The sequence below is a fragment of the Chelon labrosus genome (genome assembly GCF_963514085.1).
Source record: "Chelon labrosus genome assembly, chromosome: 24".
Classification (NCBI taxonomy): domain Eukaryota; kingdom Metazoa; phylum Chordata; class Actinopteri; order Mugiliformes; family Mugilidae; genus Chelon; species Chelon labrosus.
Genome location: NC_140357.1, coordinates 809630 through 830091, shown reverse-complemented (window position 1 = coordinate 830091; position 20462 = coordinate 809630). Strand labels below are relative to the sequence as shown.

The 20462-nt window shown below is 40.9% G+C and overlaps 1 protein-coding gene across 1 annotated transcript in view; it reads right to left on the bottom strand.

The window, feature by feature from the left end:
- Positions 1–2585: 2585 nt before the first annotated feature.
- Positions 2586–20462, bottom strand: part of pudp (pseudouridine 5'-phosphatase) — a 36427-nt gene continuing 18550 nt past the window's right edge. Inside the window, exon 4 of the mRNA XM_084574558.1 lies at positions 2586–5137. Coding sequence (XP_084430684.1) covers positions 4961–5137 — 177 coding nt within the window. The 3' untranslated portion in view covers positions 2586–4960. The remainder of the gene's footprint in view (positions 5138–20462) is intronic.

Sequence of the window (20462 nt, the reverse complement as noted above, 5' to 3'; positions counted from 1 at the left end):
ATTCATACACTGACCTTGAATGTCACGTCAGTCTAATGGTAGACTGACAAAAAGACATTTAAATCTGGTCAGATAATGACAAATAATAAAATCTGAGCCAACGTGCTGTCAACCCAAACGGAAAGATCGTCTTTCATTTTCTGTACAACACATTAATTTCACTAATGAACCTAACCTTGTCAGAATGAATACAGAACTAGAGAATCCGGTATTGTAGCCTCGTTCATTCACATCAAGCTGTCTTCTCCTTTCCTTCAACTGTAAATGTAAAATGTAAAATGTTCAAATGTAACGTCTAGATAAACGTAGATAAATCCTCATTATTCCACCCTATCAGAACTCCCACATTATTCCACAAAGCATTGTTGCGCAACATGCTAATTTGATTGCCTGGCCGTAATTGTGCTATTTTCCTTTATGCTCATGAATGTGCTTCCCAACATGGCCCTCGCTATCACCTGCTCCCGTGATCAAATTTAGTATCTCATCACGTAAAGCTGAATAAAACATGAGGTCTATTTGCATCACTGAGGAAGCATTGAGCCTTAGAGAAAGTGCAGAAAGCATAGCGTCTGCGTCCTATCTCACAGCAGACCGAGCACTTCTCGCGGTCAGGGGCCTTCGATATCGCCGCCGCCATAAAATCCCTTTTGGTTCAAGTGGAGGTTGCACACTTTGGCGGCGCAGCGCGTAACGGCGTTCGCTGCTTCCGTCGGATCTCGGCTTCTCCTGTGTGCTGCCCTTCTTGGCAATTTGAGCCGTAGCCTGCGCTTTGGAGATATGAAGGCTTGAGATATGCTTTTTTGCTTGGTGTTGAGAATAGAGAAATCCAACTGAAGTTTTGCCACGTTGCACATAGTAGAGTTGTTTGTTTTGTTGAAGTATTTAAAAGAAAGGGGGGATTTTCTTAAGAGTATTTACACAAAGAAGTTGGCACATGCAGCACTATTGTGGAATATGACCATTTCTCTCAAAGAAATCTACTCAAAGACTCAAATCCCTGTTGCTTGTGGATCCCACATCCGTAAGTTAGGTGAGGACAAATGCAAGGATTGCCTCCCGGCCTACTCAGAGATGTGACACAGTCTGAACACTGAAGGATATGTACAGAGAAGCCTGCCGGCATTATCTGATGAGCTTCACCCGTCCTACTCTTTCACTCAACGGAGACTCTTTGGCAACCACTTAAGAGGAGAAAGGAGGTTTAATGTTTAAAACGAGGTCATCTATACAACGTCTGTCCCTGCCGTCCGGCGTTTCGATTCGAGAGAAGCTGCTCGCCTGAGCGCTGATAAAAATGCGGGTATAAAAACCCCGACGTCGGAGATGAACGCGTCCCGCGGCCGTTGTCGCGTATCAGTCGCGAGCAAGGAACGCGGGCCTGGGAAACATGCCGGGGAGCTATCTCTGCTGCCGCTTAAAGTTGAAAAGGTTTGTGGCAAGGATAAAAGAGAAGGGTTATTGGCGGAGATTGGAAAGAATGCAAATGCATTTTATGGAAAGGGAACGGCGCATAGCCTTGAGGACACATTTTATAACAGGTATGCTGACAGACGCACACAATGACGTTGGGGTATGTGAGTGGCTGACCCGCCGTACCTACTGTCGCCAAAAGGCCTAGTTTCCTAAAAAGCTACTCTGAAAAAAAAAAAATTAAAAAATTATTTTAGCCGTCAGCTGAAAAACCATTATTTTGGACTGGTCAGGGCATGCACAAAAGAGAGGAAAGAGGATAAGCTCCCCTTCACTAACTGTATTTCAAGAACATGGAATGCAGGCATGCATTACGGACACTGATGAGGACGTCTTGACACTTTCAAATGTTCTCGATTATTTGACAAAGGTCGGACACGGAAGCTGGCAATTTTAGTGTCTGGAAGCAGCGGCAGCTGGTGATAAAACATTTTGGGGGGTCGCACTGGACTGTACAAAACAATAAATGCCACGTGAACATAAATTTTGCTCTCTTTTCCTTCTGGCCAGCAAATTTTTCAGTCATTCTCCGATTGAAGTCTGTCACCTCACATGCAAGTCTCTTTTCCGTGGACAGCATGGCCAACGAATTCAGCCTCTCCTGGGTCATGGTGCCAGTTAATTAGACAAACACGGCCAAGCAAATTGATTTATCTGTAGAAAAAAAAAAAACATTTCTTGACTGTTTCGTTGTACCTTCTTTGTTCACCCCCCAAAACATTCAATATGTAAACTGTACAGGCCGCTGCAAGGAAAGTATGCAATAACTAGTGTAGAGACTCAATGCGTGACATATCTCATAACACCACCGTATTTTTTTCTTGTTCTTGAAGATTAAACAATTCCCTTTTTCTGTTTTCTCCCATTTTCATGCTTTGCATGACAGTCTTCCAACTTGCACAGCTGTCTCTGTTATAGGGCAAAGTCATGTCCATTTAAGCCTTTGTATGCAATGTCACCATCTGTAAAATACATTATTGTATCTAATCTAATCTAATCCGAGCTTTCATGTTAAATCTTTTAGTATGTATTTACAAAGGCAGCTCATTCGTTCAGCTGGAGCGGATAGCGCAAAGACAACATTTTTCACCATAAAACTAACATTGGTGTGCTTGCGGTGAATAGTCAGCTTGGCATTGATGAGCACGGTAAGTTACATTTTGTGCACCCTGCACACATCTGAAGGATGGCATCTGGTTGGAGTAGAACAACCATTTGTCTTGCACCTTAATAAATAAATATTTTAGAGGTCTCTTTTCAAATATTTGATATGTTCCTTTCAGCAGCAACACTGTAAAACCTGCGGTGGTTGTGTATAATTGGCCCTCATCTGATTATCAGCGAACTGTATGTGACGGGTGAACTGAAGCTATGCGACTTATATTAAGTGCTCAGATAAATTAAAAATGAATAATCACATCTCCTATACATGCACAAGTTAAATTCTCTGAACATGTGAAGGAAGGCCTTAGAATAAATATGCAATGCGGCTGAAAATAACTCGTAGTCTATTTAAATCTGAAACCAAAGTCAAGAAGAAAATGAATTAAAAATAAATGGAAATTGCATCATTATTATGGTTCAGGCTAGTTTTACTGATTTATTTATTACATAATAAATTTTGCATAGCGGATTTTTTTAATTTTTTTTTTTTTACAGTGTAAATGCGGATTTTTTATTTTTTTTGTCAAGCATCTTTAAATTTAAATCTACATTAAAATAATAAAGCCAAATTATAATAATACAAAATCAAAAACAAAACAGTCACTGTGCAGTTAGATTGTAAGGAGTCATTCACAATAAAAAAAATAAGTAAAATCACAGTTCAGGCCAGGAGTGTGTAAATGACATGTAAAATTACAGAGTGAGGAGAGCGTAAGCAGGAAAAGGAAAAAAAAAAAAAAAAAAGAGATTAGCCCGTCCTTGAGAATGAAAGGGCAGGAAGGCATGGAGGGGAAGCGGATAGAAGTGCAGCGAAATCCTATTTGAGCAGCCTGATGGAGCCATGGCAGCAGGCTCCTCCAGTGGCACCTTATTAAGCAAGGTGAAGGGGTACATGGAAAGTGTAGTACAAGAGGCATACAAGAGCAGGAAGAGTGATAACAACTCTGCATCTTTACTGGAGGAGTAGTGTCTTTGGCATTTCAATAGCTTAACTATAAGCTATTGAATCATAATCATAGATGCATGTGTTATAGACATTCCTGACTGACTGCAATCTGAACTGCTGTTTGGAAAAAGACTTGTCATTTAACACCAGGCTATAGTTTGTCAGGGAGTGTTTGTAGGTAGGAGTTCTGACACCAAAACGTCCCGCTTCGCATTGTCAAAAAGATTACATTTTAAACATTCTATATTTGGATCAAAAGAATTGTTAATGTTTCGGGCAGATATAATACATTTTGCATTCACGAGCAAAAGTACAATGGTGGTGAAAGTTTCGGCGGCAAATATGAATAAAACTCAGCCCTATAGGGTTAAAGGGGAATTACCGTTATTTTTTTTTACAACCTGTACGTTATTTCTGGCATAAAATACGATTGTTTACTCACCCATATAACTTTGGTGTCATTTGGAGTCATTCGGACGATATTTACATCCAGCGGAGTACCGCGTATATCCATATAGTGGGAGTGACTGGGGCACCGCAATGCAGCCTCTAGGTAAACAAGCCAACCGTTGCGGGTGTGCGCGACGCTCAGTGATGACATCATCCAGGTCAGAGGTTAGTAGGTCAATCTACAGACCCCGGATGATGATAACAGGTAACTCCGGACTCAACGGGGAATAGCACTAGCGTGCCATAACAAAATATTGGTGAAATAAATTAGTTTTGCGGCAGATAATGCGTTATTTAGAGGCTGTGTTTCGGTGCCCCATTCACTCCCACTATATGTATACGCGACGCTCCGTTGGATCTAAATCTGTTCCGAACGACTCCAAATAACACCAAAGTTATATGGGTGAATAAACGGTCGTATTTTATGCCAGAAATAAGGTCCAGGTTGTAAAAAACGGTAATTCCCCTTTAAATTACAAAATAATCTGTGACACAAAGTAGAGATGGGATTTATGGCTTTTTGGAGGGAGCTGGAGCTTGTGGACCCATTTCTTTCAAAGAGCCGTTGAAAAGACTTGTTCATTTTCACCACCATCTCCATCACCAACACCGTCTCACTCAGCAGATTAGCAAAGCAGGAGCTTCTGTGTGCATCTTTTTTAAACACAGCAAAAAAAAAAATGTAATTCCCATCGTTTATTTTAAAGAGCCAGTCAATTGATTCGCTTCGTCCGCGGTCGTCACAACCCTAACACAAAGATTGTTTTAAAAAGCACGCATGATTGATTGTCATCCACTGCTATCAACAAAGTACATGACCATTCACCCACGACACACTCATCTTTATTATCACGGTTTCTTTCGAAGAACGGAGTGAAAACACAGAGACTGAATTACAACGATTGATTTTCAGCTACGGTATCTAGTTTAATCATATGCCGGTAGGCCAAAGAGGTGCGGCTCAAACTCCTCCATGCTCCTCAATCGCAGCGTCGCCTCCTGAGTAAGGCTGGGGTTCAGGTTGCTGTCAGGAATCATCACCACCTGCATCCCCGCAGCCAGTGCCGCTTTCACGCCATTGGGAGCGTCTTCAAACACCAAGCACTGACAAAGACAGGAGAGAGGGGGGAAAAAAAATGATATTATCTTATAAGCCTATTACATCTAAAGCATTTCAGTAATTCGGCATTTCACCATAAAATGAAAAGCAGGACTACCATTTCCCTTTTCAGCGGGTTCAACTTCGTAGCCCCACTGAAATGGCTTTGTTTTTTCATATTTTCTGTCACCGCATGAGAGATATTCTTTCACTGAACAGAGGGGCAAGAGTCTGGGCAGATAAAATACATAGTGTAGAGTGGAAATTAATCCAGGCTAATATTATCATAATGTTATGGCTGACAGTCAGAGAGATGATGACTCAATGTTTGCCAAGACTACTGACGTGGGGAATGTGATATAAGACTTGCGTTACATCAATGTTGCTATTATTATTGGCTGCTGCTAAGCAATGTAGGTACACCAGTCAGGCATAACATTATGACCACCTTCCTGATATCGTGTAGGTCTCCCTTGTGCCTCCAAAACAGTTGTGACTCATCAGGGCCTTCTGAGGGTGTCATGTGGGGTCTAGCAACAGGATGCTGTTCGAGGGGGGCCTATGGTTTGGGTTGAGGGGCCTCTGGTGCATCCTACAAATACTTGATCAGTTTGGATTGTCTTCTAGTGCTCCTGTCTGTGCCTGTAGTTTATAATGGAGTTAAATTAGACTCTATTAAAATAAATTGTGTCTAGCTGAAAGAGGGAAACAAAATGACACGATTCTTCCATTAAAATGTAACATTATGTGAGAATTGCTTGTAAAACAGGTTGTTCATTTGATTTTATCTTGTCACTTGTATAACCAATATGATATGTGCATTTTAATTGTGTTTTTTTGTTCTGTTTACAACAAAAGCCAAACACACTTTTAACCCCGAACGTTGATTCAGGAAAATCGGCGGCTATGGCGACGCTGCTTCAGCAGAGCTCAAGCACGAGGAAGATGCATTAACAGCATGGAGATTGGAAAGTGAAGAGTTTGTGGTTTAAAATCAACCTTTTGTAAACCTACAAAAACAGATTTGTGTGAAAAAATCTAAAATGTGTAGAAAAGATTTGTAATACAAAATGAAGGCACTGAAAAAAACATCCTTTTTCAGATACAAAGCTCCTAAAACCCAAGTTTTCATACTGTATTGTGGCGACCGTCCTTGAATATGACTGAACAGTAACAATGTACCCACAAAGTAGCATGACATAGACCAATCAGGAAGCAGATGATTCAGTTTTTTAAGCCACCCAGGTAGATTTAATTCTATTTTAATGATAAAGCAGGGAACAAAATTGATTTAACTAAGATCTGGGTTCCCACAAATTGAAATTTTAATATTTTAAACACCGAACTTATCATTTTAAATTGGATACATAAAGCTACATCATCTGATAATCTAAGCACTACTGAACTGTTTGTAACACTAAGACAGTAACACTAGTAAATTTGATATTTATACTTTCTAAGAGGTACTTAAAATTGTCTTCACCAACTTATCACCGCCATCATTTCTATCCTGGACTGGAGAAGGATATTTTTTAATGACAGACAGGACATTCGACAAAAAGAGCGCCCCAACTTGTAGGTTTCTTAAGACCACTACTGAGACCTGACTGAAATGGACCTTTCTGTGCACTTTATCTCCAGACTCACTTGACAGCTTGGTCTCAGGAACGGAACGAGATTCAAGAAATATGGGTCAGTCCTCTCAGCCTGATAGCTTTGTTAAGGGTTTTAGTCATTTTGTGCCGGGGCCGCTGAGTGCATTTTGCCAGACAATGGGATTCCATGCGCTGTGTAGACAGTGTGTACTGGAGTATTTGAGAATGAATGGCAGGTCTTGGGTGTGTCCCGGGTCCTCTGCCACCCCTGCCGTACATATCGACACCAACACGTCTTCGTTAATAAATGGATACGAAACATTTCATTCCTACAACTGGCATTTGATTTTTATGTACAACAATTATACTCTACATTGTACCGCAATGTAGACACAGGAGTTGTAGGACTGCTGATTATGCTGGTAGGTACAACAGACATGTTCAGTGCAGAGATTAACTGGTAAGGGGCTTATTTGAGTAGAATACTGTGTAAACCCTAAATTTGCCAAAGTGGTGCATGGTAAATCCATAAAAAATATTTTTTTTTTATCCAACCCCATGTCCTCTCTCTGCAACTGAAAAGACTAATTATTACAATCTGCGGGTGCTATTATGAATAGAGAGGCTTTTAACTACTTTTAAAATGAGTAGTTTAGTTTAGTAGTGACTCACTAAAAAATTGGGAAAAATGTTGTGATACGGATGCTTGCAGGGTTAAAGCTATCCAAACTCTTTGCTGGCACATTGCTGTTGGGCGCAGCAGAGGCAGATTTAGGTGTGGGCGACATGGGCAGCCGTCCAGGATGCCGTATCGTCAGGGGAACTCGGGGGGGAAAAAAATAACTGTTACATTTGTGTGATCGGCCCTGTAGGCCACGTCCCGTCAATTTGATATGATTTTACGCCATTACGGGAAATTCGCCCATTGTCGCTAAATAGGCTAGAACCACCTCTGGGGCACGGGCACTGCACACAACAAACAGGCCGATTGACGGTTCTGAAACAGCAGTAAATGGTGATGGATGCCAGCTGGTTTGCACATTTTAGATTTGCTTACAGGTGTGAACAGGGCCTCTTTCATCATGCAAGCAACATGTGACATACTGGTTCACTGACAAAATTAATCAGAGGGCCATCCTTCAAGAAAGAAGTTCTGATAGTTCCTCCAGCAACCACAAAGGTCACTGTCTAACAGAATCTGAGATGAGGACAACTGCAGAGGTAAGATTCAACACCACAAGGAACAATGAAACAATGAAATTAGTCTCTGCAGTGAGTGTGTTAACAGTCCCAAAGGTTTTGATACGTCCATCACCAGGCATTTGAGCATGTAATGTATATAAATGTAGTACTAAGGATGTTTGGCAGCTCATCAGCTAAGGAATTACTTCATCAGTACACACTTAATTTATGAAGGTGCAGGTCTTTAACGAACTCAAAGGAAAGATGTCAGGTCTAGTTTAAGGTTTTATCTAACCTGAATTACAGTCATTACTGGTAAATTGTGATGTTTATGGACATGTGTTAGTGCCAAAATGTGGACAATATGTCTGTTATGAAATAAGGGAAATGATGCACAGTCTAGTCTACCCAGGAATTTCATCAAAATACCCTCCTTGTGGCTTATTGCTTTCACTTTTCACCCTGTTCTGTTGAATAACGCCTTGTTTATGTTTATTGTTTTATCTGGGAATTAATCACAGAGAGGAATGATAGGGTAAGATTTGGATCAGAATCATTCAAACATCCCACCAATATTCTATTAGCGGGATGAGTTTATTTAGCTCATTTTGTCTTTTTGAGTTGGCAGCCACTCACTTCAAATGAAGTGTGTCCTTCCCCTTCTTTAGGCCGCTGCACACTGAGGCACTCGTGCAAAGGCAGCTGACAACTCAGGTGACTTCATTCGATATTTGCACAGCAAGAAAAAAAAAAAGAAAGAAGAAGAATGGCTAGCAACTGTGGCTCCGTTCCTATCTTTCGCATTAATGAGCCGGTCAAAAGATTCGGTTCATTTGCGAACGTCACATCTCAACTCTCCTTCTATTTGAGCTTCAAATTAATGCCAAGTCACAAAAGCACAAAAGATCCAGGATTAAAGAATGTGAATAGAAATTATATTTTTCTCATCTTGAGGCACTGATTCTGTATCTGTTTAATTAAATATTACCATTAATATATGCAACAAATTTCCCTTTAACCTGAATTTGAAATGCCTCTTTGTTTCTTTTTTACTATTATTATTAACAATGGTGGATAGTGAATTCATTATTGGGTTAAAACTTTGTGGATGGAGCAGCGCTACAGCTCTACAATGAGTCTAAAGCTCTACAGAAGCCACCAAAAGCTGAGTCTCAGAGAAAGCCTTAAGGACCTCTATTCATCTCAACTCAAGTATTCAGGTAGAACAAAGAGGCCTCCTTGAGTTTCTTTAAAACCTAATTGACTTCTATGATGTCACTAAGCCTAAAGCTGGAGGAAGTCTAACAATGACGCCGGAAACACCAAAAGTATACACTGCGAGGGCCATTGCTAATTCCCTTGATTGGGAGCAAATTAACACTGGTAATTACCAAATGAGCCAGCAAAGTGACCTTTTAATCTACTTTCAAGTAGCTGTATTGAAATGGAAGGGAAACAGAGACAGATGCACAGTGGAGTCATAGCTTGGGTACAATATACAGACAGAAGTTGAAGAAATTGTCAAATTGCTTTTATAGTTACAACTATAGGCCAACTACATGAATAAAATGGAATATACACACGCACAGACTACGATAACCTTTACCAGTTTGTGAAGTGTATATAAAGCTATGATAGCCATCCATTTGTCCAAAACACAGAATTTTTTCAACAAAAATCTGTATTATATCTGTATTATACTACTTCTAAAAACATAACTGTCTATTTGGCAACCAAATCCATCAAACTGGTACAGAAAACGGTTGAACGTGTACGTTTCTATCCCGGACGACCACAGGAGGAGATGACAGCAGCATCAATAGCTGCTGACTGTGGCCCAAAACCATTTCCCAACAGTGGCTGTCGCGCAAAGAGGAGATGTCGTGCATATTAAACACCCAGCCATACACAAACACAGCCTCATAAAAATGGAACGGGCTAAATTCACTGAACTTCACATTACGAATGTCTTGGAGGGAGAAATGAGTTTAACCGCCGCCATTTCACCATTCCTCTTGACCGAAAGTGACACATTATTAGTGCTGAAGGGGACATGTAATGTGCATTTGTGGCTTTCTGTCAGTTATGGTAAATGGTTTAATACTCTAACCATGGTATAATGGTAAATACAGTTATGATGTTGGTAAAAAATGTTCCCTGCAAGTCAAAAGGTCTTTCAAGATACCTTGTTTGCAATGTTGCTACACACTTTGTCAGGGGATAAGAGACTAAATTAGGTGTTTTAGATGGAGGTTGAACTATGGGGTGCTTATGGTCCAATATAACATCTAGAACCTTTCAGAAGTTTGGATTCACCTTCTCTACATTGTACTTAAGACATTGAAATATGAAGGAACATAAATACAATTATGTACTAAACAGAAAAAATCTTCAACAAATTGATGACAGATTGGCACACTCTTGGAATTCTCTCAATCGGCTAAATGAGGTAGTCACCTGGAATGGATCAAGATCTGGTACACAGTTCTCTAGTCCTATTCCACTGCTGTTCCAATCCATATTATAGTGAGAATCACTTGAGTAAGTAAAGAGACCTACTCATGGACGTTGTACTTCACAAAGTGGTTGTCATGGCATCCTGTTTCTATAACTAAAACAAAACTTCGTAGAAAAATGGACACTTGAACATACATCGGCATTATATTAACTACCTAAAAAGACAGAAAGTATCACCAAATATATGACCTATACTGCAGCCAGACACCAGGGGGAGCTCACTTTTGAGGAGTTGTCATTGCGTCCACTTTTTATACAGCCTATGTTGGAACGACCGTACCTGTTAAAAGGTGCATATACATGCGACTGAACAAAATCAGTTCGAACACTTCAAAGTCCCGAAAGGGCAAGGCGGTCTCTTGATTCTACTTCCCTATGAGTGGAAGGTCTGGGTGTAGGTCCATCAGAACCTGAACTGACCTGTACCCGAGTCAGCAGTGAGACAAGACAAAGGGGATGTGGGCTGAGGCCAGAGCTGTAAACTGTGTCCGTGTGTGGATTCACACATATGCACCTTTGTAGTCGTCTTAAATACAAATGGCCCACTAACACACATTGTCAAGCCCATTAGCGTTCACTGTGTTGTGGCTATGTGACAGACGCCTGCATGGGGTGATTTGGAGAGGATCCAGGCCTTGCTCGGCTGCAGACACTGCTGCCGGCTGCAGGAGATCAAAAAGGATGCTTTTACAATAATGAGAGAAAAAAGACTGAGCGATGTCATGCTGCATTTCAGTGGGGTTCACAGTGCACACATACAGCAAGACAAATTCTTTATAGGCAAAGATCTGATCTGGAATTTTACTCTAAGGAGTTTCATTCTGTAGTTATTCCATTGATGTTTGATATGTTGAAGTAATGGGAAACACTAGCAAAATTGCAAAATATTTTGATCACATTAAACTGAAATCAGTGGGTATTCTTGAGCTGGGAGGATACACTAATGAAGTTAAATCAAAACATGACATTTCATATAATCGTCCTTGTTTTTCAAATTTGAAAATGGAACATTTAAATTGAGCAATTTAGTAATATAATTGCTCAATTAGTGCTCACAATAGAAGCAGCAGGAGGCGTACATAATACAAACACAATGCTTGGAAGTGGAGAGGGTGACCTGTTTGGGAAACCTACTTTTTTTTTTTACACCGCTTTGTGTGGATCCTATAAATAGAAAGTGTTATCTCAAAGTTAAATTAGATCAATTTGAAACAACCTGCGAAACGCTGCCTGGGCTGTAAGGTGTAAACAGAGCGAGCTTCTAAACCAAATATCCTCCCTATGTGCAAGCCTGCCAGCCTGATTTACACCCCCACAGTTAACAACCAGTAATACATGAAGAGACACTTGTTTGCACACACACCTTAATATGAACCTTTCATTTTACAGAAGTGATCTATAAGCAGTTGCCAGATTTGATAAAATCTTCAGGGAGAATGTCTCTGATTCAAGGTATTTCATAACAACTTACCATGAAGAGTCTATATCTGGAAACATTTTGCCAAGCTACTGCAATAAATACAGTTGAAACCAGATGTTGACATACACTGTGTTAAAAGACACATAAACCTTTTTTCTTCACTGTCTGAAGTTAAATCAGACTAAACCTCTCTTTTGGTGGCATTGCCATGAAACTGTATGACTTGGGTCAAATGTTTTGGGTATCCTTCCACAAGCTTCTTCTTGAAATAGTCTGCTGGAATTCTGGTCCACCCTCCTGACAGAACTTGTGTAACTGAGTCAGGGTTGTAGGCCACCTCGCTCGCACACGCCTTTTCAGATCTGCCCACAAATTTTCTATGGGATTGAGATTGGGGCTTTGTGATGGCCACTCCAAAACGTTGATTTTGTTGTCCTTAAGCCACTTTGTAACTACTTTGGCAGTATGCTTACGGTCATTGTCCATTTGGAAGACCCATTTCCGCCCAAGCTTTAACTTCCTGGCTGATGTCTTGAGATGTTGCTTCAATATTTCCACATAATGTTCTTTCTTCATGATGCCGTCTATTTTATGAAGTGCACCAGTTCCTCCTGCAGCAAAACAGCCCCACAACATGATGCTACCACCCCCATACTTCACAGTTGGGATGGTGTTCTCAGGCTTGCAAGCTTCGCCCTTTTTCCTCCAAATGGATGGTCATTATGGCCAAACAGTTCCACTTTAGTTTCATCAGATCACAGGACATGTCTCCAAAAATGAAGGTCTTTGTCCCTGTGTGTATTTGCAAACTGTAATCTGGCTTTTTTATGTTGCTTTTGGAGTAATGGCTTCTTCCTCGCTGAGTGGTCTTTCAGCCCATGTCAATACAGGACTTGTTTCACTGTGGAGAATGACACTCTCTTACCAGCTTCAGCCATCATCTTGACAAGGTCTTTAGCTTTTGTTCTGGGGTTGATTCGCACGTTTCGGAACAAAACACGTTCATCTCTGGGACATAGAACCCGTCTCTTTCCTGAGTGGTATGATGGCTGGACATTCCCACGGTGTCTATACTTGCGTATAATTGTTTGAACAGATGAACGTGGCACCTTCAAGCTTCTGGAAATTGTACCCAAGGATGAACCAGTCTTGTGGAGCACCACAGTTCTCTTCCTGATATCTTGGCTGATTTCTTTAGATTTTCCCATGATGTCAAACAAGGAAGCAGTGTGTTTGAGGTGTAGCCTTAAAATACATCCACAGGTGTGCCTCCAATTAACTCAAATGTTGTCTGTTAACCTATCAGAAGCTTCCAAAGCCATGACATCATCATCAGGGCTTTCCTTCATTGTTTGAAGACATAGTAATCTTTGTGTATGTAAACTTCTGACTTTGAAGAAAGTAATAAAAAAATTATCTAAGAAATTCTCTCTCTCGTTATTGTGGCATTTAGCAAATAGAAATAATTTTAGTAATCCTAACTGACCTAAAATAGGAGAGGTTTAGTCTGATTTAACTTCAGACAGTGAGGAAAAAATGTTTATGCGTCTTTTAACACAGTGTATGTAACCATGTGGTTTCAACTGTATGTTTGAAGGCTGTCTGCTACTTCTCTTCTATAATCTCTTTCCCTAGCATGTCAGTTTACATATGTACTATGCATCCAACAATACAGTTAGACCATGGGTGCACCATCCATTTTTGTTTCAGTTCCATTCTTATGGTCTGGGACTTATTCAGTTCTTAGGCATTTTAGGTAAATTTAACAGAAACATTAAGGGGTTAAGGTGAAAAAAAAAGTTCCTTTTATATGCAATGCTGGTGTATTGCCTGATGATTGATATAAAACACTCAATACATCACATCCTCTGCAACTGGTTGTATAACTTCCATACAGCGGATGGTTTTGGATTGTTGCACTCTTCTTTTCCAGTATTTCCCCTACCGTTATATAATGAGGGCGCCCCGCCCCCCCAAAGCCTGGCAGTTGGCGACATTGCAACGTTATTTACTTCTCCTGTCAGTGGTTTTAATGTTGTGGCTGATCAGCCGCTGCTGGCAGCAGCAGTGCGCCTTCTCATCATAAATGCGTAACCGCCGTTTTCTACTTGCAGCCTAAGTGCTCGATCGAACTGAACATGCTGTTGCACAGAACAGTGGTACATGAAGCACACATTTATATAAATAGAAACCTACCACTAACATTATGATTAGATGAACGCCCTGGACACTTACACACACTGCTTTTGTTGCATTTGCTTGACGGTTGCCTGAGTTACGAAAGCTACCAACTCACTAGTTTGTGAGCATGAGCCAAGACAGGTGATTGTCAAAAAAAGTAAATTTTTATCTGCAGCTCTTGGTTTGACACAGAATCAGAAATACCAGTTACACATTCACTGTGTACATACATTGGCAATGGACCATGTGCTTTACCCAGATGTTGTTTATGCTCTTAACAGAGCCAGCCAGAGCAAGAAATACAAAATAAAACAACAATAAAATGAGGCCGAATATCGTATGAATACAATACAGTAATATATGAGGGAATTGTAAATGTGCGCATCGTGCAAACATTTGTGTCCTGCATGCCCTGCCGAGTGAATAAGCGACAGTGACAGATTGCCCGTTGTATCTTCTAAATGATCCCAGAGCTTGGGGCAACATGAGTGACGAATGTGTTACAGTTCGTCATTGATGATGTGGAGAGCAGAATTAAAGGCAGTGTTGACAACAGACAGACCCTTACAATGGTGAACAGGAACAAGTATGTGTGTTTGCGTAATGTCGCAAAGGACAGACGCACAAATTCAAAGACCCAATGACAAGCAGGGTAAAAAAACTACGTGGTCAGATGAATGTTGAAAAAAGGAGAACCTAGAACCTTCTGTTACCCATCCATTCGTTCAAAGTAGTGTGTACACTCTGAGCAGTGGGCTACCACCTGGGTAGCAACCAGGGAGCAACTTTGGGCTTAGGTGCTTGCTCAGTGCACCTCAGCCAATGCAAACCTGTGACCCTTCAGTCCAAGGTTGCTTCTCTAACCACACACAACCCCGCCAACCAATAATCACAACGTTAGCAGTACCACTATCATAAGCATGAGACTCCGGTTCTTCAAGAAGGAGAATCCAGGAGAAACAAAAGCAGTTATAGTTTAATTAAAACTGACTAGCTATTCATACTATCTGGACTCTGGTCCATTGTATTTTGACATAGATGAAACACGTAACTGGTGTTTGCCACTGTATTCAGAGGCTGATTTAGGTATGGGCAACATGGGTAGCAACAATTTGTTGTTGTAAGAGCCACATATTCTTTAAGAGGGTTGTTTTCCTCCGAGCCACCAGGGGGCAGTGAAATGTCATGCGTGTCTGAATGTCATACGGCCGAAGGTGGGTACAGGTGTTTTAAGTTTGGCTTAATTAAGTGGAGGAGACCAACAGTTTTCGACTGTGCTAGAGTTTATTTTTTTCAACCATTTTGTTTTCATTATAACCAAAGGCACCGTCACTAAAATAAAAAGGACATTCTAAGTAAATAACGGAAAACCGACTAATGGTTTATTATTTTCTTGAGTACACGTCCCAACACGGCTTCAAGCCCACTATCAGCCAGTAGCGGCTAAGTACAGGACTAGCCACTACAGTTGTATTTGTGTGGTCTGTCAGTTTGATACGATTTCCCTTCTGAAAGTGGCCGTACTCGTTCTTTCTGATGACTAGGCAGATCTTTGCCACAAACGTAGCGGGATGTGTGGACGGGGGAAGGTTGATTTCAAGTCGTCCCAATGGAGTAGGGGAGCGGGGATCTATCAGATAGCAGACCTCTGCAGTAGATGTATTTATAATGACACCACAAAGACGCATCATTTGACAGACAGAATTTTCTGGTTTGTGTTAAATAATGACGTTAATACTGAAGCAGTGTGTACACCATCCAGATGAATGGGTTTAGTCTTGAGTCTTGACCAGTGATTCTTCACTGGAAGAGATAATGGTGTGCTGCTGTCATCTATTTATGAGTATGATGGTGTAATAATGAAATATGATGGATGGTATAACTATGCTAGCCTGTTGCTATGTTGTTTGAGCGGTATACGACAATGTGGCATTACCGAAGTGTGCCCGGGGCGCTACACGGGCTAGTACCGCCACTGATTATATTACTCCAATTACTCTATGTTACTGGAAGATTGGGGAGATGACCACTACGGCTATGGTTCATTAATGTGTTACAATCCGAATTTGTCCTGTCAATCACAGGAACTTTGTCACACAAGCATGGTATTTGTGGTGTGGGATCTGTGACGAAACAAACGCATTTACAATAGAGGAAACCATTACTGAGGATGTGCTCATTAGCTGATAGCTTACCACTGAGCATCACCATTGAGCCAGAATGACTGGCTGCAAGTCTCATAGTCTCACCCTGCCTGCTTTTGCTTTGTTTGTGATCTGAGGAGGGGATTTTAAATCTGTGATAAAGCAGTCTGCAGCTAGGAGGACACAAACAGATTGAGGGATGGAGCTGTGTATCCGCATGTATGTCGAGCAAATCATGGTTTTAAATCAACTTGGCCATCACTGCACTAAAACATTCCATGGCCAATGGTCATTTGTCAGAGCATTCCCAAAGCTTACCATCCTTTCAGCCTGAGCGTTGTTTGACACCTTACGAAACTGCTCTTGGACGTTCCACCAAGAACCTTTTAAGGTATCCTGCGTCATTTTCACAGCTTGCCCATCAGAACAGATTAAACTGTTCTAGTGACCATATCCAATTCAAACAAATTAAAGAAAAATACGTCAGGCAAGTGATAAATGAACTGCTGGAAGTCCTCAGCCTGCAGCTTGGAAATAGTTCCCCCCCCCCTCATTGTTGGATCGCAGTGCTGATTCTTTATTATGTGAAACCCCTGATGGTTTCTGAGGGATGAAAGGCAATAAAAGTATGGGGGTGGGGCATGTCCTGAATCATAGTTGCTGTGTTGTTGCAGCATCATTATCTGCACATCCAAAGCTCCTGTGGCCAAAAGGGAATTCGTAGATTCTATCCACCCTGTGTGAGAACCTTTTCACACTCTCTCTCATTTCTCAGTATAAGCTTTTCCCTAATTCACTGCTCATCCACCAAATTGTGCGATTTAAAAAAAATGGGCTGTAACTGAAGACAATGGTATGACATAGGCGAGTAAAACATTGGAAAATTTGAAAATAATAGTAGTCATGGTCGTCAAATGCTAGTTCTGCAATTATATTTTTGAAATACCTTATAATCATCAAAGACACAATAGGTCAAATTGCCTTGAGTTGTTATCCTACAAAAATTATGATGTGAATAACATGGCGTGAGAACTGTAAAAGACTGTCTTTCTCACCATCAAATCATTGCCAGACTGAATGGGCCGGGAAACGGGGCCCACTGTATCCCATTTCCAATTTGCAGAAACTGGATCAGTAGTTGGGAAGACCAAAAGCGAGTCTTGGGCAAAACCATCAGAAGATCAGCTTCATCAGATATACAGAATTTGATAAATAAAGAATGCAAGGCTTCAATCTGCGAAGGATCAGGAGGGGGGGCAAACCCAAAGTCCAGAGATGTGTTTCTATTCTGGAGTTTCAGACCTGGCTATAAAAATGCTGAAAAACGCTTTAAATGTGTAGCTCCAGAATTTTTTTGTAAATTGTTTTTAATTCTACTGTCTTGATAAAAGCCCATATGTATAGTCCATTTTCAAATTACCGTAATAACGCGGATTTCGGATTTAGCAACAAATAATAACTGAATACATGCTAGCTCTTATAGAGTTAAGCTATTTCACCTTACGCCTGTAGTCATTTCCTCCCGGATTTGACCTACTCTCTTAAAATAGTTGGAACTCTTCATGGTTTAAATAAAAAGAGCACAAACATCTGGTTTTAAACAGTAGCAGGTTGAGAACGACGTTGTTTGAATCGTGCAAAAATATTTCCGATTTGCTATGAGACCATGGCAGAGTAAATTAGACCCTGGCGGGCCGCCATAGTATTGACATTGTGCGGGAAACCCTGCATTTATAATAACGGCCGTATGTTTTTTTTCTGAATGAACGAGGCAAACCTCTGCTGACATAGGAGCATAACTGTTGAGTATTGGTGGTCTTTAATGGACTCAGGACACATCGCAAAGGAATGCAGACACATGCGACCCAGACCACTTCCAAATGTGGTCAGAGATTGGATCTCGGGTGTTCACATCTGTCTTTAAGTGATCGGATCGCTCAGATCGGATATTAGCGCAAGGTCTGAACAAGCCCTAAAAGACCATATGCTCTGCAGGAGTCAACAACACAAATGGAAGTGCCATGTAGGAACAGTCAGTGACAACATTTAAAAAATTACCTTACCACTATAGTGCATTTAACATTTTCATATATAGAATTTGAAAATCTATGGACTCTAAGGTTGAATATAAAAAGCTTTGACAAAGTATTAATGGACCATTTTAACGCCCAAGTAGAAAAGTTCATGTCTTAATTGTACCTGATTTGAATATCTGGATTACGAAGCCTTTCCCAGGTGTAATGCCTTGTATGATTAATGAAAGCAGAAGAACTAGTCCTCTCCGCCTCTCTCCCTCCCTGTCAGTGTGAGCATGAACTTGCTCACTTTCATGTTTCATTAATCTTATTCAGGCTACTGAGCACACCTTTGGTAAAATCTCCTGTCTCATCAACAGTGGTAACTTAAAGTTGTGAAAAATGTCTCTACTCTCCGTGGAAAAGGAGAGCAGTGCTTTTTCTTTCACTTTTGGTCAGCTTGGACAGCTGCCCCGACACCACATTACTCACTTGTGAGGCCGGTGAACTGCAGTGCTTACAGTAAGGGGACATGAGGCTTTCTTTCATTCGCCCCTGGCGTTCTGAATATCACATTCAGCCATGTCTTGTAATATATTTACTTTGCTGCAGTGGACATTTTCACTAGAAAATCAGTCCGAATAGGACACACTACAATTTTTTAACTTCAATGCAATGTCCTTGCGGTCACTGTGAGTGAACCCATTAACTTCTTACTATTCACTGCTTTTTTGTGCACACAATAATAAGATATTACATGTAAACCTGTCCTTCAATTACACTATAAACTTTTCACTATTTCTTCTTTGCACAACTGTTCTAAAAAGAGTGTTTTTCCAGATTAGAAATTACAAAAACACGCAAGTAAGATGTGGTGCAGTTCTTTCCTGCTAAAACAGCTAAGGCCAGGCCACCTTGGCCGGTATGGATTTGTATTTTATACAACTTCACAATTTTTATTATTGCAGGGACATAAAACTACACATAATGATGAAATACCAGTTGATAGGTACTATATCAAAATCACTAACACAGTGCGCTAAAAGTTTATTGCTTAGCAAAATGCCATAAGATACCAACAATCATTGGCAGCAATATTAGTTTTGTCAAAATACAACCACTTTCTCTGTTATTTTGGTGGCTGTGCTAGACTGATACTGCGGCCTTTTCGCGCACCAGTCAACACCGGTGTCGTTACCGTCACTCGCTGTCACACATTTGCATTGCCGTAGATTCCGTGACAAAGACGCACATACGCGAGGCATACTTCCCACAACGCAGGTGAACACCCATCCACAGGTTACAAAAGGTATGTTATGAACAAGGCCACCAAGGTCAAGCTAGGCTAGTACCTTAACTACAACACTGATGTTCGTATGGTCAAGGGCTGGGCCTACAAGTCCAGCTTCCTGGAGTTGTTAAAGTCAGTGGCAGTTTCCTGTTAGCCAACATGTTAAAGAACATGGCAAGACATGGAGAGGAAAGGTCTTAAATGTTTGCTTTTCTTAAACAAAATATGTTGTGATCATCCATGATTTCAAACTAGTTAATCCACACTGATCAGGCATAACATTGTGGCCTAATATTGTGTAGGTCTCCCTTGTGCCTCCAAAACAGTTCTGACTCATCAGAGAATGAACATGGGCCTTCTGAAGGTGTCCTGTAGTGTCTGGCAACAGAATGTTGTTAGTGGGGGCCTTTGGGTCCTATGGGTTGAGGGGAGGGGCCTCTGTGGATCATCCCACAGATACTTGATCAGTTTGGGATCTTGGGAATCTGGAGGCCAGGTCAACACCTTGGTCAACAGACATAATAAGTTACCAATGACATAATAAGTTACCAATGACAGACCTTTCTTCAGCTCATTCTTCTGCAAATGAGCTGAAGAAAGGTCTGTCTGCCTGAGGCTTGGGAAAAGTGCATCTGGTTTATTACAATAGCCAGTGGCCCAAACATGGTCCTTGTATTACAGATTAATAAATGGACCAGTCTAGGGTGTTTTCGACACTGGCTACACATTGCTATTCATACATTACATTTTTATTTCTTGTACACTTTTTTAAAATGAATATCAAATTACTATTATGTGGACAAAAAGATTATTTTTAAAGAGATGGTGTCTCAATTTCTGAGAGTCACATAATTTTCCACATGAGTAATTGCACTTTATGTGGATCTGCTGTAAATGACTGACTGAAGTGTCTCCTGGCAGCAGGTGGCATTTTAATTCATTATCTACAACATTTTTCCTCTAGAGGGTCGAGAGGGGCTGGAGC